The sequence below is a fragment of the Pseudophryne corroboree genome, chromosome 4, assembly GCF_028390025.1.
Source record: "Pseudophryne corroboree isolate aPseCor3 chromosome 4, aPseCor3.hap2, whole genome shotgun sequence".
Classification (NCBI taxonomy): domain Eukaryota; kingdom Metazoa; phylum Chordata; class Amphibia; order Anura; family Myobatrachidae; genus Pseudophryne; species Pseudophryne corroboree.
This window is the reverse complement of record NC_086447.1, coordinates 163,285,224-163,306,512: the sequence shown is the minus strand read 5'-3', so window position 1 is coordinate 163,306,512 and position 21,289 is coordinate 163,285,224. Positions and strand designations below refer to the sequence as shown.

The window sequence follows — 21,289 nt, the reverse complement described above, 5'->3', positions numbered from 1 at the left end:
TTTTACCGGTAGGTAATTAAAATCCTATTTTTTTCCCCTCAAAATTCTACACACAATGCCCCATAATGACAACGTGAAAAAAGTTTTTTTTTAGAGATTTTTGCAAATTTTTTTAAAAATAAAAAAACTAAGAAATCATATGTACATAAGTATTCACAGCATTTGCATTGAATCTTAAACTTGAGCTCAGCTGCATCCTCTTTCCACTGATCATCCTTAAGATGTTTCTACAGCTTAATTGGACTCCACCTGTGGTAAATTCAGTGGATTGCACATGATTTGAAAAGGCACACACCTGTCTATATAAGGTCCCACACTTGACAGTGCATGTCTGAGCACAAACCAAGCATGAAGTCAAAGGAATTGTCTGTAGACCTCCGATTCAGGATTGTCTCAAGGCAGAAATCTGGGGAAGAGTACAGAAAAATATCTGCTGCTTTGAAGGTCCCAATGAGCACAGTGGCCTCCATCATCCGTGAATGGAAGAAGTTCAGAACCACCAGGACTCTTCCTAGAGCTGGCCGGCCATCTAAACTGAGTGATCTGGGGAGAGGGGCCCTAGTCAGTGTGGTGACCAAGATCCCGATGGTCACTCTCAGAGCTACAGCATTCCTCTGTGGAGAGAGGAGAACCTTCCAGAAGGACAACCATCTCTGCAGCAATCCACCAATCAGGCCTGTATGGTAGAATGAGCAGACGGAAGCCACACCTTAGTAAAAAGCACATGGCAACAGAGCCAGCCCTAGGCATAGGCAAACTAGGCAAATGCCTAGGGCATTTGATATGCCTAGGGGCACCAGCAGCTTCTGCTGATTAAAATGATATGCGGCATGCCTATATTCTGTGTGTAGCATTTCGTATGCAGATACAGCCACAGTCGCAACACAGAATATAGGCATGCTGCATATCATTTTAATCAGCAGAAGCTGCTTGTGCACCCTAGGCACATAGCAATGCAAATAAGATGCATTTTCATCAAAAAAGGCGCCCGATGTTAACAGTGCTGCCAGCTGACTCACGCCAGGCATCTCCTGCTGCATGGCGCATTGAGGCAAGATGTATAAGGACACATCTGTATCCAAGCAGAGGCAGAGGTCACAGTGTTATCTGCCATGTAAGTGCTGTGTGCGGGTGAGTTGGTTGTGCAGTAGTGTTTGGCTTATGTGTAATGGGCATTATGCGTGTTGTGTATAAATGCATATGTGTAAGAGGTACTATATGTGTCATGTGTATAAGGGCATTAATAATGTGCGTCATATGTGTAAGGCCTTCTATATGTGTATAAGGGCATTAATAAAGCTTGGAATAATGTGTAAGGTGCGTTATCTTTATAAGAACATTACTAATGTGTTTATTATGTGTTGGGGCTTTACTGTGTGGTATTGTGTGTGTGTGTATAAAGGCATTACTAATGTGTGGCATTATGTGTATAAGGTGCTCTACTGTGTGGTGTTACGTATAGAAAGGGCACTATTGTGTGGTTTAATGTGAATAAAGAGCAATATGGTGTGGTGTAATGTGAATAAGGGGCACTACTGTGACCAGTAACGTATATAACGTAAAGTGGTACTACTGTGAGATGTAACGTGAAGAAGGGACACTATCGCATGATAAAATATGAATAAAGTTGCACTACTGTGTGGTGTAATTTGAATTGGGGGCACTATTGTGTGACCACACCCATTCCCAGTAAGAATACGCCCCTTTTTGAGCTGTGCACCGAATGTGGGCACCGTTCCTATTTTTAATATAGGGGGTAGGAACACCAAAATAAGGACTGCAATGGGTGAGTGGTGATGGTGCTGGGAAAGGGGTGCAGGGTCAGAGGCGGAACTAGCAGCAATGCTAGGGGGTACCAGACAAAATCTTGCCTAGGGCATCATATTGGTTAGGGCTGGCTCTGTATGGCAACCCACCTGGAGTTTGCCAAAATGCACCTGAAGGACTCTCAGACCATGAGAAACAAAATTCTCTGGTCTGATGAGACAAAGATTGAACTCTTTGGCGTGAATGCCAGGTGTCATGTTTGGAGGAAACCAGGCGTCGCTCATCACCAGGCCAGTACCATCCCTACAGTGAAGCATGGTGGTAGCAGCATCATGCTGTGGGGATGTTTTTCAGCCGCAGGAACTGGGAAACAAGTCAAGATAGAGGGAAAGATGAATGCAGCAATGTACAGAGACATCCTGGATGAAAACCTGCTCCATGATGGTCTTGACCTCAGACTGGGGCGACGCTTCATCTTTCAGCAGAAACTACCCAAAGATAGGTGTGCCAAGCTTGTGACATTATATTCAAAAAGACTTGAAGCTGTAATTGCTGCTAAAGGTGCATCAACAAAGTATTGAGCAAAGGCTTTGAATACTTACGTACATGTGATTTCTTAATTTTTTATTTTTAATAAATTAGCAATAATCTAAAAAAAACCTTTTTTTACATTGTCATTATGGGGTATTGTGTGTAGAATTTTTAGGGAAAAAATGAATTTATTCCATTAAGGAATAAGGCTGCAACATAACAAAATGTGGAAAAAGTGAACCGCTGTGAATACTTTCCGGATGCTCTGTATTTATTGCATTTTGCATAATAAATGTACTTGGGCAGTCCTGCAGTTTCAGCATGTGACCCCTGACAGCCTGCGCAGGCATGGTGAGTATTGACAGCCACGTTTGCTTAGCCATACGGTTGTGTCATTATGATTGGCATTCAGTCAGGGACCATATGCAGAATGCTTTTTTAGATTAAGTGAGTTGTCACTATTTAGGATTTTTCTTTATCTAGGGCATAAAAGGAAGTTTAGGATGGGTTTATGGCACAAACAAATTTTAGGTCAAGTAGATGTCCAGGCATTCAGCCCTAGTTTAGTCAACTATCTAATTTATAAATATAGGCCCTCATTCCGAGTTGATCGCTCGCTAGCTACTTTTAGCAGCCGTGCAAATGCATAGTCGCCTCCCACGGGGGGGTGTATTTTCGCTTTGCAAGTGTGCGATTGCCTTTGCAGCCGAGCTCTGCAAAAATATTTTGTGCAGTTTCAGAGTAGGTCTGGACTTAGTCAGCCGTTGCAATCACGTCAGCCTGTCCGGTCCCGGAATTGATGTCAGACACCCGCCCTGCAAACGCTTGGACACGCCTACGTTTTTCCAACCACTCCCAGAAAAGTCAGTTGACACCCATAAACGCCCTCTTCCTGTCAATCTTGTTGCGATCGGCTGTGTGAATGGATTCTTCGTTAAATCCATCGCTCAGCAACAAACTGCTTTGTACCCGTACGACGCGCCTGCGCATTGCAGTGCATGGGCAGTTTTGCTTTTTTCTCTGACGTCCTAGTGGATGCTGGGTACTCCGTAAGGACCATGGGGTATAGACGGGCTCCGCAGGAGACTGGGCACTCTTAAAAGAAAGATTAGGTACTATATCTGGTGTGCACTGGCTCCTCCCTCTATGCCCCTCCTCCATACCTCAGTTAGTATCTGTGCCCGGCCAGAGCTGGATGCACCCTAGGGGCTCTCCTGAGTTTCCTAGAAAAGAAAGTATTTGTTAGGTTTTTTATTTTCAGTGAGATCTGCTGGCAACAGACTCACTGCTACGTGGGACTGAGGGGAGAGAAGCGAACCTACCTGCTTGCAGCTAGCTTGGGCTTCTAAGGCTACTGGACACCATTAGCTCCAGAGGGATCGAACACAGGCCCAGTCCTCGGTCGTCCGGTCCCGGAGCCGTGCCGCCGTCCCCCTTGCAGAGCCAGAAGAAAGAAGAGAAGTTGAAAATCGGCGGCTGAAGACTCCGGTCTTCATTAAGGTAGCGCACAGCACTGCAGCTGTGCGCCATTGCTCCCTAAGCACACCACACACTCCGGTCACTGATGGGTGCAGGGCGCCCATCAGTGACCGGCAAAAAGCACATAATAAAGTCTGATAAACTGTATATGTGCATTAACCCCCGCCATTAAAGTACATAAAAGGACAGAAGCCCGCCGCTGAGGGGGCCGGGCCTTCTTCCTCAGCACACCGGCGCCATTTTCTCTTCACAGCTCAGCTGGAAGGAAGCTCCCCAGACTCTCCCCTGCAGTATCCTGGTACACAAAGGGTAAAAAAGAGAGGGGGGGCACATAAATTTAGGCCCAAAACTGTGTATATAAGCTGCTATAGGGGAAAAATCACTCAGTATAGTGTACATCCCTGTATTATATAGTGCTGTGGTGTGTGCTGGCATACTCTCTCTCTGTCTCTCCAAAGGGCCTGGTGGGGGAACTGTCTTCAAATAGAGCATCCCCTGTGTGTGTGGTGTGTCGGTACGCGTGTGTCGACATGTCTGAGGTAAAAGGCTCCTCTAAGGAGGTGATAGAGCGGATAAGTGTGTGGGAGGGTGTCTCCGTCAACAACGCCGACACCTGTTTGGATATGTGTAAGTGCTGAGGTAAAATTATTGCACAAAAGGTTAGGGAACAGAAAGGAAATCTACCCTGGTCTGTCCCTATGTCACAGAGTCCTTCAGAGTCTCTCTATGTTCACTATCCAAAATAACAAAGTATCGACACGGAGTTTAACTCCACCGTCGACTACGATAATGCAAAGTTACAGCCAAGAGGGCTAAAAGATATTCAATATATGATTATTGGAATAAAAGATGATTTGCATATCACTGATGACTCATCTGTCTCTGACACGAGAGTACACATGTTAAGGGGAAGAATGCTGAGGTAAATTTCCCTCCTCTCATGAGGAAAAAGAGCGGGAATCTCCAGACAAGAGACGGCAGCTTCCCACAAGAGAATTCTCGGGCTGTATCCTTTCCCCACTAGGGCCAGGATGTGTTGAGAATCTTCCCCTTGGGTGTCCTGTTTGCACTAGCTATTCTCAGGGATCCTGCAGATAGCGTGCACATTCTAGTATACTACCCAGACCGGCGATTGTGTCGGCATGGGTTTATAGCGCTGTGGCAGCATGGACAGGTACCTTATCAGCAGAGATTGAGACCCTAGTATGCATATAAATATTTTAAGATGCTGTCTTAAGTGATAGAGATATAATTATAAAGCATGCCCAAAGGGACATGAGTATACTGGGTCCTAGAGACAAAAGCTATGTCGATTTCTGCTTGACGTGTCCTGTAGAATATACATTGGACAGATGATGCCGACTTAAGAGGCATATGGAAGGCTGAGGATTGTGTGGAGAAAGGTTCTCGGGCCTGGTCTCCACAGTTATAGCTGGTAATTCTGATATTTTGCCTTATATTCCTGCACAGCCTAGGAAATCACGACATTATTAAATGCAGCTTTTCGAATAAAGAAACAAGAAAGTCTGAGGTGCGTCCTTTCTTGTCAGAGCCGGGGGCAGAGGAAAGAAGCTGTACAACACAGCTAGTCCCTAGGAACAGAAGTCCTCCCCGGCCTCTACAAAAATCCACCGCATGTCGCTGGGGCTCCACAGGCGGAGCTAGGCCCGGTGGGGACACGCCTTCGTAAGTTCAGCCACAAGTGGGTTCACTCCCGGTTAGATCCCTGGGCAATAGAAATTGTATCGCAGGGATACAGGCTGGACTGTGAGAAGATGCCCCCTCACCGAGGACCCGGCGGGCTTCCCCCCAAGAGAGGGAGCCAGTGTTAACTGCAATTCGTAAATTGTATCTTCAACAGGTGGTGGTCAAGGGTCCCCTCTTTCAACAAGAGGGTGTTATTATTCAACCATTTTATAATCCCGAAACCAGACGGTTTGGTTAGACCCATATTGAATTAAAATCCCTGAACATATACCTGAAAAGGTTCAGGTTCAAGATGGAATCGCTAAGAGCGGTCATTGCATGCCTGAAATGAATCAGGACATAAGGGATGCATACCTTTGTGTCCCCATTTATCCACCTCATCAGGCGTACCTCAGAATTGCGGTACGGGATTGTCATTACCAATTTCACCAAGGTAATGTCGGATATGATGGTGCTCCTGCGGAAGCAAGGTGTCACTATTATCACATACTTGTATGATCTCATAAAAGCGAGATCAAGAGAGCAGTTGCTGGACAGGGTATCACCTTCTCTGGAAGTGAAACGGCAACACGACTGGATTCTATATATTCCAAAGTCGCAGTTGGTTCCTACAGCTCGTCTGCCTCGCCTAGGCATGATCCTAGACACAGACCAGAAGAGGGTTTATCTCCCGATAGAGAGAGCTCAGGAGCTCATGACACTGGTCAGGAATCCAATGAAAACCAAAACAGGTGTCAGTGCATCACTGCACTCGAGTCCTGGGAAGGATGATGGCATCATACGAGGCCATCCCCTTCGGCTGGTTCCATGCAAGGACAATGGAACTTACTGGACAAGTGGTCCGGATCACATCTTCAGATGCATCGGTTAATCACCCTATCCCCCAGGGCCAGGGTGTCTCTCCTGTGGTGGCTGCAGAGTGCTCACCTTCTCGAGGGCCGCAGATTCGGCATTCAGGACTGGGTCCTGGTGACCACGGATGCAAGCCTCCGAGGGTGGGGGGCAGTTACACAGGGAAGAAAATTCCAAGGTTTGTGGTCAAGCCAACAGACTTGTCTTCACATCAATATCCTGGAACTAAGGGCCATATACAACGCCCTAAGTTAAGCGGAGTTCCTGCTTCGCGACCAACCGGTTCTGATCCAGTCAGACCGCAGGGGCTCATGTAAACTGCCAGGGCGGCACAAGGAGCAGGATGGCGAGGGTAGAAGCCACCAGAATTCTTAGCTGGGCGGAGAATCAAGTAAGCGCACTGTCAGCAGTGTTCATTCCGGGAGTGGACACGACCTCCACCCGGGAAAGTGGTGACTTCATCAGGAAGTCTTCACGCAGTTTTGCAAATTGATGGAAACTGCCTCAGGTGGACTACATGACGTCCCACCTCAATAAAAAGATAAAAAAGGTTTTACGCTGGGTCAAGGGACTCTCAGGCGATAGCTGTGGTCGCACTAGTAACACCGTGGGTGTTCCAGTCGGTCTATATATTCCCTCCTCTTCCTCTCAGACCCAAGGGCTGAGAATTGTAATAAACGGAGGAGTGTGAACAATATTCTTTGCTCCGGATTGGCCAAGAAGGACTCGGTACCCGGAACTGCAAGAAATGCTCTCAGAGTACCCATGGCCTCTGCCTCTCAGTCAGGACATGTTGCAACAGGGACCCTGTCTGATCCAAGACTTACCGCGGCTGCGTTGGACGGCATGGCGGTTGAACGCCGGATCTTAGCAGAAAAGGGCATTCCGGATGCAGTTATTCCTACGCTGATAAAGGCTAGGAAAGACGTGACAGCAAGACTTTTTCACTGTATATGGCGAAAATAGGTTGCTTGGTGTGTGGCCGGGAAGGCCCTACAGAGGAATTCCAGGGGGGTCGATTCCTGCACTTCCTACAGTCAGGAGTGACTATGGGCCTAAAATTAGGATCCATAAAGGCCAAGATTTCGGCCCTGTCCCTTTTTCTCTCAAAAATAACTGGCTTCACTGCCTGAAGTTCGGACGTTGTTACAGGGGTGCTGCATATTCAGCCCCTTTTGTGCCTCCAGTGGCACCTTGGGATCTTAACGTGTGTTGGATTCCTAAAATCCCACTTGTTTGAGCCACTTAAGACCGTGGAGCTAAAATATCTCACGTGGAAAGTGGTCATGCTTTTGGCCTTAGCTTGGACTAGGCGTGTGTCAGAATTGGCAGCTTTGTCATGTAAAAGCCCATATCTGATCTTCCATATGGAAAGGGCAGAATGGAGGACTCGTCTCCAATTTCTCCCTAAGGTGGTATCATCGTTTCATTTGAACCAACCTATTGTGGTGCCTGCGGCTACTAGGGACTTGGAGGATTCCAAGTTGCTGGACGTAGTCCGGGCCCTGAAACTTTATGTTTCCAGGATGGCTAGAGTCAGAAAAACTGACTCGCTATATATCCTGCATGCACCCAACAAGCTGGGTGCTCCTGCTTCAAAGCAGACTATTGCTCGCTGGATCTGTAGCACCATTCAGCTTGCACATTCTGCAGCTGGACTGCCGCATCCTAAATCAGTAAAAGCCCATTCCACGAGGAAGGTGGGCTCTTCTTGGGCGGCTGCCCGAGGGGTCTCGGCTTTACAACTTTGCCGAGCTGCTACTTGGTCGGGTTCAAACACTTTTGCAAAATTCTACAAGTTTGATACCCTGGCTGAGGAGGACCTTGAGTTTGCTCATTCGGTGCTGCAGAGTCATCCGCACTCTCCCGCCCGTTTGGGAGCTTTGGTATAATCCCCATGGTCCTTACGGAGTACCCAGCATCCACTAGGACGTCAGAGAAAATAAGAATTTACTCACCGGTAATTCTATTTCTCGTAGTCCGTAGTGGATACTGGGAGCCCGTCCCAAGTCCGGACTCTCTGCAATACATGTATATAGTTATTGCTTAACTAAAGGGTTATTGTATGAGCCATCTGTTGAGAGAGGCTCAGTTATTGTTCATACTGTTAACTGGGTATAGTTATCACGAGTTGTACAGTGTGATTGGTGTGGCTGGTATGAGTCTTTCCCTGGATTCCAAATCCTTTCCTAGTAATGTCAGCTCTTCCGGGCACAGTTTCCCTAACTGAGGTATGGAGGAGGGGCATAGAGGGAGGAGCCAGTGCACACCAGATATAGTACCTAATCTTTCTTTTAAGAGTGCCCAGTCTCCTGCGGAGCCCGTCTATACCCCATGGTCCTTACGGAGTACCCAGCATTCACTACGGACTAAGAGAAATAGAATTACCGGTGAGTAAATTCTTATTTTTTTTACCTGACCGCCGCGCTGCGAAAATGGGCAGCGAGCGATCAACTCGGAATGACCCCCATAGTCCCTCATGAGGAAGCCCATTGTGATCTTTGAAGTCTGCATCAATTCATCCCTGCTTACTCCTGCTAGCTTCAGCGAGTTATGCACCTGTCAATTTGACCAACCCGGGCCAATGGTGTGATGTTAATTTTAGGAACTTAAACTACGTACTTGCAGTCTCTTATTGTGCAATGTATTTATGCTTTGATACCCTGCTACTATTTTATTTATTTACCCTGTACAACATTGCAATAACTTTGAGGAGCCTTTAATAATAATGAAGAAGAAGAATGATAATAATGATTTCATTAATTGCAGGACAGTCATGCCATTTCTGGGTCAAGACTGGCGTTCTCCAGGCTGGAGTTGGATGAAAACAGAAGATGGATGGAAAAGGTGTGAATTTTATTGTGATGATTTTGAAAGAAATAACAATATTGATCTCCATCTGTAAGTAAAGTTGTTTTTATCTTGCCTCTGTGGATTAGTATTGCAATTAATTGGTCTCTGTCATGGCAGAAAGTAGTTGGGTATATGACATTCTGGGGCAGATGTATTAACCTGGAGAAGGCATAAGGAAGTGATAAACCAGTGATATGTGCAAGGTGATAAAGGCACCAGCCAATCAGATCCTAACTGTTAATTTACATATTGGATCTGATTGGCTGGTGCCTTTATCACCTTGCACATATCACTGGTTTATCACTTCCTTATGCCTTCTCCAGGTTAATACATCTGCCCCACTTTCCTTAACACCACAGTCTTCCCACATCAGCTTGACGATAGTCTTTCTCTTCTGAGCTGATGTTGACATAAATACTCAAACATCCTGCATGTTGACATAGCCTCTCCTATTGTATAGCTGTATAAACGTGGAAAGGGCAGTGTTAGCTGAAATATTCTGTACAGCTGATTTTCTAACATTCTGATTGGCTACAAGTTGTTGTTGTTGTTGTTGTTTCTTTGCACACTTCATCTCTTTCACATTTTTGTGTAACTGGTTTTGGAGAATGAATGCAGTAGCTGTTCTGACAACTTGTCCCATTTAGTCTGCCCTAACACCTGTAGATGTACACACACATTAGGGTTGATTTTTTTGTTGCTAACCAATTGTCCTACCAGTATATTTTTGGATTGTGGGAGGAAACCAAAGGAATCTTACGCAAGCACAGGGAGAAAACCCAAACACCACACAGTTTGGGCCATGGTGGGAATTGAACGTATAACCTCGGTGCCCTGAGGCAGTAATTTCGCATTTTGCAGGCGGTACAGGCTGGCGTTGCATGTGTTGGGCGTGGCGTCAGGGGTGGGTTCGGGATGGCCTCATAACATCACACGTGGCCGCTGCAAACCAAATAATGCCCGCCATGGGCCTGTCTTCACAGCCTGGTTGCAGAGGCGGGGGCATCCACAAATCAGCAATGCGATCGCAATTGACTTGCGATTGCATCACTGCCGTCCATTTGTATGCTGGGCGGCCCCCTAGCATGCGATCGCAGCCAGTTGCAGTATTGCTAAGATAGCAAAACTGCAATTGAAGCTAAATGAGGACCTAAATGTACTTCAGCATTGTGTGGGCCTTGTTCTGATATCTTGTTTATAAATTGTAACTATGTTTCTCTTACGTCCTAGAGGATACTGGGGATCCATTTAGTACTATGGGGTATAGACGGGTCCACTAGGAGCCATGGGCACTTTAAGAATTTGATAGCGTGGGCTGGCTCCTCCCTCTATGTCCCTCCTACCAAACTCAGTTTAGAAAATGTGCCTGGAGGAGCCGGTCACGCTTATGGAAGCTTCTGGAGAGTTTTCTGCATTTATTTTTCTGTTTGTTATTTTCAGGCAGGACTGGATGACACCAGCCTGCCTGCTTCGTGGCACTTAAGGGGGAACGGCCCAACCACTTGAAGCGTTAATGGTCCCGTTCCCCGCTGACAGGACACTAGCTCCTGAAGGAACTATTCGCAAGCCCCACCACGGCGAGGGTACATTCCCGCAGCACGCTGCCACCCCTAACAGAGCCAGAAGAAAGAAGAGTGGTGAGTACTAAGCCGGCGTCCCGGTTAGCGGGTCGCCGGCCATTATGGCGGCATGAGGGTACGGAGACGCACGGCTTCTAACTGGGCGGATTGCGTCTCCAGACTTATTACACAACTGCGTCTCAGTACACCGTACCCACACTGGCAAACTAAGCCTTAAAACGGTTCTGTCTCCATTTTAAGCACACATTACCTCAGCCAGTATAAAAAAAGCAGGAAGACCGCGCGCCATTGAAGGGTCGGGGCTTCACTCTATGAGCGGATCCAGCAGCTCACCAGCACCATTTTCCCTCTGCAGTGGACACAGACGCTGACTGACAGGGACGCGCAGCTTCTCCGATGTAACTCCAGATTACCTTAGCGGTACCAGGGGGTCATAGCAGGGGGGAGCGATTATTAGTGTACTAAGTCCCCAATCTGCGACCCGGCTAAGCTTGGTGTTAGCAATAAGGGTGCGGTGTGCTGGCTCCAATATCTGTGTGTCTCCCTGGAAAGGGCTCTCTGTGGGTCAATTGTGTTTTTAACCTTTCCTGTGTGTGTGTGCTGTCACATTTACAATATGTCAGGCAAAGAGTGTGTTTCATGTACCGCAGAGTGTTCCTCTGCCCCAGTGAGCTCACTACTATGTACTCAGTGTAGTGCACCTTCTCAGGCTAGCGGGGCTGAAGCAACGTGGCTGGATTCCCTCAAAGGAATGATTTATAATATCTCTAATAAATTGTCCTGCAATGAGAAAGAGGCGCAATACTTAAGACAGTCTGTGGAAGGTGCTGATACATGAGGACCCCAGGCTTGACCCTACCACCTACTTGGGTACCCACTCGATTGACTGTTACATCTAGATCTGTGGTGGTTTGTACCAATACCCCATTCCATCTAAGGGGTGTGAGTGGAAGGGGCCCTGCCTGTCTACAATAGGGTGCCTCTAATTGTGTATGGAATTTTGTTATTTTTAAAGTTTCACATTGTTTGTGAAAATAAATACCTTAAAAAAAAAAAAAAAAAAGAACTGCGGAATTTAATACCGGAGAATCTGTTGTGAGGTGTTATACGAGGGTATAGAAGGTCCCAGTGAAGGAGAGGACATAAAGATACCTTTGGATGCATATAGGGCTTATCATAAAGGTAAGCCTGGTTTTAATGGGCTGTGTACCGTGTACCTAATGTCACAGTAGCCTAAACATAGGAAGGTGTGAAAGGTTTGAAAGAAACCTTTATGGGAATGCATTGTTTATGATAAAGGTCAGTCCCAGTGACACAACGAGTGATCAACATAAAGTTTGAAGATTTTCTCATGTGTATTGCTATACTCTGCTTTTTTTGAGGACTCTCAGGGACATAAGGATTCCAGTTCTATATAGCAACGCTTGGAGATTTGTTCATCAGTATATTTGTGAGTCTGTGGATGAGATTATGAACAGAGACTCAGTCCCCAAACAAGCGTCTCAGTCCCTTGCCATTTGAACACAAAAACGAACTCTGGCCCATATCCTGCAGTCTGACGCTGAGGGGTCAGACATGGAGGAGGGGGAGGAGGATTCAGAAGGGGGGAACTTTCTGTCACAGGGAATACAGGCTCTTACAGAGGCTATCAGAGTTGTGCTACAATTCCTGATAAGGTGGCAGAGGAGTGTGAGCAATCTTATTTTAATGTAAAAAAGAAATCCTCAGCCACTTTTCCTGTGTCAAAGGAATTGAATACCCTGTTTGAAGAACCGTGCGTTAATCCTGATAAGAAATTTCAAATCCCTAAAAGGTTACTCCTCTTTTTTGCTTTTCCTCCTGAGGATAGGAAAAAATGGGAAAGTCCACCGATAGTGGATACATCTGTGTCCAAGTTGTCACGGAAGATTGTGTTTTCCTGTCCCTGGTACAGCCTCCGTGAAAGACACAGCTGATCGTAAAATTGAGACTACACTCAAATCCTTGTACACAGCTGCTGGGGTGGCTCAGAGACCCACTATTGCATGTGCGTGGATTACTAAAGCCATTGCTAAATGGTCAGGTAACCTTATTGAAGGGTTGGAGATGAACTGGACAAATGGATCTACAAAGCTACTGCGGGTAAGTCTACATATCTTCCTTCTGCAGCTCCCCCAACCAGGAAGACCTACTCAGGAACTACCCTACAGTCCTTTCGGACTGCCAAGTTTAAGGGCAATGTCAGAGGATCTTTTACTACCAACAGAGGCGCTAGAGGTAAACCACACAAACCAGCAACTGCCGGTTCTCAGGAACAGAGCTCCAGTTCAGCTTCCTCAAAGCCTTCTGCATGACGGTGAATCGCGTGGCCTGGAAGACTGGCAGGTGGGAGCCCGACTAAGAAAGTTCAGTCACATCTGGACAACATCATGCCAGGATCCCTGGGTCATAGATCTTATTTCCCAGGGCTACAGACTGGAGTTTCAGGAGCTCCCACGTCACAGATTCTTCAAATCAGGCTTACTAGCTTCACAAGAGGCAAGTATAACCTTACAGAACGCCATTCAAAAACTGGTACAGACTCGGGTCATTGTTCCAGTTCCACCTCATCTGCAAAACAAGGGATATTATTCCAACCTGTTTGTAGGACCGAAACCGGACGGTTCTGTAAGGCCGATTTTGAACCTCAAGTCATTGAACCCGTACTTACGAGTGTTCAAATTCAAGATGGAGTCTCTGAGAGCGGTGATCTCAGGTCTGGAGGAGGGGGAGTTTCTAGTGTCTCTGGATATCAAGAATACGCACCTTCACATTCCGATCTGGCCGCCTCATCAAGCTTATCTACGGTTTGCACTGCAGGACTGCCACTACCAGTTCCAGGACCTGCCATTTGGTCTCTCCACGGCACCGAGGGTGTTCACCAAGGTGATGGCAGAGATGATGTTTCTCCTTCGCAAGCAGGGTGTGAACATAATTCCGTACCTGGACGATCTTCTGATAAAGGCACAGTCCAGGGAAAGGTTGTTGTGCAGCATTGGTCTCACAACCAAACTACTCCTGGATCACGAGTGGATTCAAAATCTCCCGAAATCTCATTTAGAGCCAATTTGGAGGCTCCCATTTCTGGGAATTATACTGGACACAGAGTCGCAGAAAGTTTTTCTTCCGTTGGAAAAGGCATTGGTAATCCATTCGATGGTTCGGGATGTCCTGAAGCCAACCCGGATATCGGTACATCGATGCATTCGCCTTCTGGGGAAAATGGTGACCTCTTACGAGGCGCTTCAGTACGGAAGGTTTCATGCAAGGCCCTTCCAGCTGGATCTGTTGGACAAATGGTCTGGATCGCATCTTCACATGCACTAGAGGATCCGTCTGTCGCCAAAAGGCCAGGATCTCATTTCTGTGGTGGCTACAGGCTTCTCACCTAATCGAGGGCCGACGGTTCGGGATTCAGAATTGGATTCTGCTAACCACAGACGCAAGCCTCAGAGGTTGGGGAGTGGTCACTCAGGGGGTGCAGTTTCAAGGAAGATGGTCAAGTCAGGAAGTCGTCCTTCCAATCAACATTCTGGAACTCAGGGCTGTATACAACACCCTTCTGCAGGCCTCATATCTTCTTCAAGATCGGGCCATTCAGGTTCAGTCGGACAATGTGACGGCAGTAACGTACATAAAACGACAGGGAGGAACGAAAAGCAGAGCAGCAATTTCAGAGGTATCAAGAATGTTCTCTTCTGGGCAGAAAAACACGCTGTGGTGTTGTCTGCGGTCTTCATTCCGGGAGTAGACAACTGGGAAGCAGACTTCCTCAGCAGACACAACCTGCACCCGGGGGAGTAAGACCTTCCCATGGATGTGTTCTGGTGCTTGACACGTCGACGGGATGTCCACAAATCGACATGATGGCCTCTCGTCTCAACAAGAAGCTCAAGTGGTATTGTTCCAGGTCGAGAGACCCAAAGGCAGTGGCAGTGGATGCTCTGACAACTCCATGGGTCTACCAGATGGTGTACGTGTTCCTTCCACTTCCGCTGATCCCAAGAATTCTGAAAATAATAAAAAGGGAAAAAGTTCAAGCAATTCTCATTTCTCCGGACTGGCCAAGAAAGGCCTGGTACGCGGACCTTCTGGAGATGCTCCTGGAAGATCCGTGGTCTCTACCTCTTTGCGAGGATCTCCTGCAACAGGGGCCATTCGTCTATCAAGACTTTAACACGGCTACGTTTGACGGCATGGAAGTTGAACGGCTGATTCTAGCCAGGAGAGGGATTCCTGACAAGGTCATCCCGACTATGATCCAAGCCAGGAAGGGGGTAACATCTAAACATTACCACCGTATTTGGAAGAAATACGTCCCTTGGTGTGAGAGCAGACAATATTCTACGGTGGAATTTCATCTGGGACGTTTCATGCTTTTTCAGCAGTCGGGTGTGGATGTGGGCCTACGTCTGGGCTCCATAAAAGTCCAGATTTTGGCCTTGTCCATTTTCTTTCAGAAACAATTGGCTTCTCTCCCTGAGGTTCAGACATTTTTTAAGGGAGTTCTGCACATCTAACCGCCCTTTGTTCCTCCTTCGGCACCTTGGGATCTCAACGTGGTGTTGCAGTTCCTGCAATCGGAATGGTTTGAGCCTTTACAGGATGTTGACGTAAAGTTTCTAACGTGGAAGACCGTCACACTGTCAGCAATTTCTTCCTAAGATGGTATCGGCGTTTCACATCAACCAACCAATTGTGGTTCCGGTTGTTACCAACACTTCTGTTACTTCAAAGTTTTTGGATGTTGTGAGGGCTTTGAAGGTGTATGTGAAGAGAACAGCTCGTCACAGGAAATCGACTCGCTGTGTGTTCTTTACGATCTCAATAAAATTGGGTGTCCTGCCTCAAAGCAGTCAATTGCTTGTTGGATCAGGCTCACTATCCAGCATGCTTATTCCACGGCAGGATTGCTGATTCCAAAATCTGTACAGGTCCACTCGACTAGGTTGGTGTGTTCTTCTTGGGTGGCTGCCCGCGGTGTCTCGACCTTACAGCTCTGCAGAGCAGCTACTTGGTCAAGTTCAAACACGTTTGCAGAGTTCTAGAAGTTCGATACCTTGGCCTCTGAGGACCTTCAGTTTGGTCAATCAGTTCTGCAGGACCCTCAGCACTCTCCCACCCGGTTTGGGAGCTTTGGTACTTCCCCATGGTACTAAATGGATCCCCAGTATCCTCTAGGACGTAAGAGAAAATAGGATTTTAATTACCTACTGGTAAATCCTTTTCTCTTACGTCCTAGAGGATGCTGGGGACTCCAAAAGGACCATGGGGTATAGACGGGATCCGCAGGAGCTTGGGCACACTGAAAAGACTTAAACTGGGTGTGAACTGGCTCCTCCCTCTATGCCCCTCCTCCAGACCTCAGTTAGACTTTCTGCCCAGGACTGACTGGACACTCACTAGGGGAGCTCTCCTGAGTTTCTCTGGAAAAGACTTTGTTAGGTTTTTTATTTTCAGGGAGACCTGCTGGCTACAGGCTCCCTGCATCGTGGGACTGAGGGGAGAGAAGCAGACCTACTTCTTCTTAGTTTAAGGGCTCTGCTTCTCGGCTACTGGACACCATTAGCTCCAGAGGGTTCGATCACTTGGTGCGCCTAGCTGCTCGTTCCCGGAGCCACGCCGTCACCCCCCTCACAGAAGCCAGAAGCCAGAAGTCAGGTGAGTATGAGAAGACCAGAAGACTTCAGGACGGCAGAAGACTTCAGTAAAGGTACAGCGCAGTGGCAACGCTGCGCTCCATGCTCCCACACACACATTTGCTCCAGCACTCACAGGGTGCAGGGCGCTGGGGGGGGGGGGGGGGGGCGCGCCCTGGGCAGCATGTTACTGGGTCTTCTGGGGCCGACAGATGTTTGCTCTGTGCATTTGCACCGTTTTCGGGACCCCCGCCGGCATTTTAGTAAGTTTGAATTCGGCGGGCTGAAGCGCGCCGGGAGGGGGCGGAGCTTAGTCGCGCGGCTCACAGGCGCCATTTTCTCCGCGTGTGCAGACAGGAGACGCTGGTCCGGGACCTCCACGAGCTCCATCAAAGTACCGGGGAGCTTATCGGGGGGGGGGGGGGGGGTGAACGACACAGTAGCTGGTGCATATTTGGTATATTGGGCAGCGCTGGTGGATATATTTTCCTCGGTGGTATATATGGGCACTGGGGTGTGAGCTGGCATACTCCCTCTGTGTTTCTCTGTCCGGGTTTCCTTGTGGGCCTGTCCCCTAGCTGAGGCATTGTATGTGTGTGTCAGTGGGTCGATACTAGGTGTCGACATGTCTGAGGCTGAATGTTATTCACCGGAGGAGGTTTTGGGGGAGGCAGATGCGGGTATGGAGTTGGCTCTGTCGACGCAGCCGACACCTGACTTACTTGCACTGTTGAATACAATTAATTCTAATGTAACTTCTTTATCGAAGAGATTAGATAAATCTGAATCACAGACACAGTTGTGGAAAAAATCCATGGAGGATGCTTTGTCACAGGTACAGACCCCACTCAAGTGGTAGATACGGATACCGACACGGATTCTGAATCTGATGTCAATTTCACTGAGGCTCCTTTACATCCTAGATTAGTTAAGAGTATTCAGTACATGATTGTGGCTATAAAAGATGTGTTAGGCATTTCTGAAGAACCTGCCGTACAGGAAACAAGGATTTGCTTGTTTAAGGAGAAAAAACCTGAGGTGCAGTTTCCCCCCTCTCATGAGATGAATGCTCTTTGTGAAAAGGCTTGGGAGTCGCCAGACAAGAGGTGGCAGATTCCCAAGAGGATTTACATGGCGTATCCTTTTCCATCAGTTGATAGGGGAAAATGGGAGGCGTCTCCTAATGTTGATAAAGCTTTATCTCGTTTGTCTAAGAAGGTGGCGCTTCCGTCTCCTGACACGGCAGCTCTCAAGGATCAGGCGGATCGCAAGCTGGAGACGTCTCTAAAGTCCATTTTCGCTAATACGGGTGCATTGCTCAGATCTGCTGTGGCGTCGGTATGGGTGAGTACAGGGCCGTAACTACGTGTGTGCCAAGTGGGCTTGGCATACAGTGCAGTTGCCGTGCGCCGCGCTGTGGAGGGAGAAGAGGACCAGCGCCGGGCAGCGGAGAAGGAGGAGGAGGGAGGGGGAGCAGGGAGCCGCAGCAGCGCTATGTCATTGGTAGTAAGCGCCGCTGCAGCATCCCCCTCTCCTTCTGTATTGGCTGCCCGGCGCTGCTGTGGATGCTGGGATGCGGTTCCTCCATCCCAGCATCCACAGCAGCGCCGGGCAGCCAATACGGAAGGAGAGGGGGATGCTGCAGCGGCGCTTACTACCAATGACATAGCGCTGCTGCGGCTCCCTGCTCTTCCTCCTCCTTCTCACCTCACTGCCTGCACCGAGGGAGCTGCACGAGGAGCCTGACTGCCAGCAGGGAGATGGTAAGTATCTCTCTCTCTCTCTCTCTCTCAGGGGGTCACCGTCTGCCGCAATGTGTAAAAAGGGGTCCTGGCTGCCGCAATGTGTAAAAAGGGGTCCTGGCTGCCGCAATGTGTAAAAAGGGGGACTGGCTGCCGCAATGTGTAAAAAGGGGGCCTGGCTGCCGCAATGTGTAAAAAGGGGGATGGCTGCCGCAATGTGTAAAAAGGGGGACTGGCTGGAAAAAGGGGGACTGGCTGCCGCAATGTGTAAAAAGGGGGCATGATTGCCGCAATGTGTAAAAAGGGGTCCTGGCTGCCGCAATGTGTAAAAAGGGGGACTGGCTGCCGCAATGTGTAAAAAGGGGGCCTGGCTGCCGCAATGTGTAAAAAGGGGGCCTGGCTGCCGCAATGTGTAAAAAGGGGGCCTGGCTGCCGCAATGTGTAAAAAGGGGGACTGGCTGCCGCAATGTGTAAAGAGGGGGCCTGGCTGCCGCAATGTGTAAAAAGGGGGACTGGCTGCCGCAATGTGTAAAAAGGGGGCCTGTCTGCCGCAATGTGTAAAAAGGGGGACTGGCTGCCGCAATGTGTAAAAAGGGGGACTGTCTGCTGTAATGTGTAAAAAGGGGGACGCTGTCTACTGTAATGTGTAAAAAGGGGGACGCTGTCTACTGTAATGTATAAAAGGGGCTCTACCTGGTGTAGTGGCGCTACTGTGCAGCGTAATTTGAATAATGTAGACTACTGTGCACCGTAGTATGAATTGCTATTATTTTGTGGTCACGCCCCTTCCCCGTGAAGCCACGCCCCTATAAATTTTTCACGCGCCTACGGCGCGCACTGACCCTATCTCACACGGGGGAAGGGGGGGTGCCACTGTCGTTTCTTGCACACAGCGCTAAAATGCCTAGTTACGGCACTGGGTGAGTAGTGCTATTGCTAAATGGGCTGAGAATTTATCTTCTGATATGGATACCCTCGATAAAGATACTGTTCTTTTAACTCTTGGTTATATCAAGGAAGCTGCAGATTACTTGAAGGATGCAGCGAGGGATGTTGGTCTCTTGGGGTCAAGAGCCAATGCCATGTCAATTTCGGCCAGAAGGGCGCTGTGGATACATCAATGGAATGCTGACGCGGATTCCAAGAGAGCTATGGAAGCGTTACCCTTCAAAGGTAATGTCCTGTTTGGGGAAGGCTTGGCGGACCTGGTGTCTACCGCGACGGCGGGTAAGTCCTCGTTTCTTCCCTATGTTCCCACACAACACAAAAAGGCACCACATCAGCAGATGCAGTCCTTTCGTCCAAATAAATACAGGCGAGGAAAGGGTTCGTTCTTTCTCGCTTCAAAAGGTAGAGGAAGGGGAAAGAAGTCGCCTGCGGTGTCAGGCGCCCAGGACCAGAAGTCCACCCCTGCCTCTACAAAGTTCACCGCATGACGCTGGGGCTTCCTGCAGTTCATCAGTCGGGTCTGGGTCCAATCGGACTTGGATCCTTGGGTTCTAGAGATTGTATCTCAGGGCTACAGGCTGGAGTTTCAGGAGACGCCCCGTCACCGGTTTTTCATGTCGATCCTGCCAGTGTCTCTTCCGGACAGGGAGGTCGTGCTGGCAGCAGTACAAAAGTTGTGTCTCCAGAGGGTCATTGTTCCCGTTCCCCCCCATCTCAACGGGGGGAGGGGTTCTACTCGAGCCTCTTTGTGGTGCCGAAACCGGACGGTTCGGTCAGACCGATTCTAAACCTAAAATCCCTCAATCCATACTTGAAAGTTTTCAAGTTCAAGATGGAATCTCTTCGAGCGGTGATTGCCAGTCTAGAAGGGGGGGATTTTATGGCGTCAGTGGACATAAAGGATACCTACTTACACGTCCCAATTTATCCTCCGCATCAGGCTTTCCTAAGGTTTGCGATACAGGATTCTCATTACCAATTTCAGACGTTGCCGTTTGGGCTTTCCACGGCCCCGAGGATTTTCACCAAGGTCATGGCGGAGATGATGGTTCTCCTTTGCAGGCAAGGGGTTACAATTATCCCGTACTTGGACGATCTCCTGATAAAAGCGAGGTCCAAGGAACGTTTGCTGAGGAGTGTGAGTTTGGTACTGTTGGTGCTCCGGCAGCACGGTTGGGTGCTAAATTTGCCGAAATCTCAGTTGATTCCGGCCACTCGGCTGTCGTTTCTGGGCATGATTCTGGACACGGAGTTACGAAGAGTATTTCTTCCAGAAGAAAAAGCTCTAGAACTGCAGTCAATGGTCAGGGAACTTCTGCGGCTGAAGACTGTGTCCATCCATCAATGTACTCGGGTTCTGGGGAAAATGGTTGCGGCATACGAAGCCATTCCGTTTGCAGGTTTATGCCGGGTGTTTCAGTGGGATTTGCTGAGCAAATGGTCCGGGTCTCACCTGCACATGCACCGGAAGATAAGTCTATCTCCCAGAGCCAGAATTTCTCTCCTGTGGTGGATGCAAAGTTCTCACCTCCTGGAAGGTTGCCGGTTCGGTATCCTGGACTTGGTGCTTCTGACAACAGATGCAAGTCTCCGGGGCTGGGGCGCAGTCACCCAAGGAAGAAACTTCCAGGGGAAATGGTCGCTCCAGGAAGCTTGTCTCCACATAAATGTTCTCGAGTTAAGAGCCATTTACAACGGCCTGCAACAAGCAAGAAGCCTTCTTCAGGGTCGACCTGTCCTGGTACAGTCAGACAACATCACAGCGGTGGCACATATAAACCATCAAGGCGGAACAAGGAGCAGAGCGGCAATGGCGGGGCCACACGAATCCTTCGCTGGGCGGAACAACACGTGAGCGCTCTGTCAGCAGTCTTCCTACCGGGAGTGGACAACTGGGAAGCAGATCTCCTCAGCAGACACGATCTCCATCCGGGAGACTGGGCTCTTCACCAAGAGGTATTTGCAGAGGTGACAAAGCGTTGGGGAATTCCGTTAATTGAAATGATGGCGTTTCGTCTCAACAAGAAGCTTCCGAGGTATTGTTCCAGGTCCAGAGACCCCCAAGCAAGTGCAGTGGACGCCCTGGTGTCTCCGTGGGTGTTCAGGTCGGTGTATGTGTTCCCTCCACTTCCTCTCATTGCAAAGGTACTGGGGATCATTCGACGAGCAAGGG

At 48.6% G+C, this 21,289-nt stretch overlaps 1 protein-coding gene across 4 annotated transcripts in view; it reads left to right on the top strand.

The window, feature by feature from the left end:
• FBXO25 (F-box protein 25) overlaps nt 1–21,289 on the top strand; it is a 205,458-nt gene that overhangs the window by 23,578 nt on the left and 160,591 nt on the right. For 3 of the 4 annotated variants that reach the window (XM_063915526.1, XM_063915528.1, XM_063915527.1), the window contains exon 2: nt 9,106–9,237. In XM_063915526.1, coding sequence (XP_063771596.1) covers nt 9,113–9,237 — 125 coding nt within the window. In that variant the 5' untranslated portion in view covers nt 9,106–9,112. The remainder of the gene's footprint in view (nt 1–9,105; nt 9,238–21,289) is intronic. The other variant, XM_063915529.1, reaches the window with a different exon arrangement.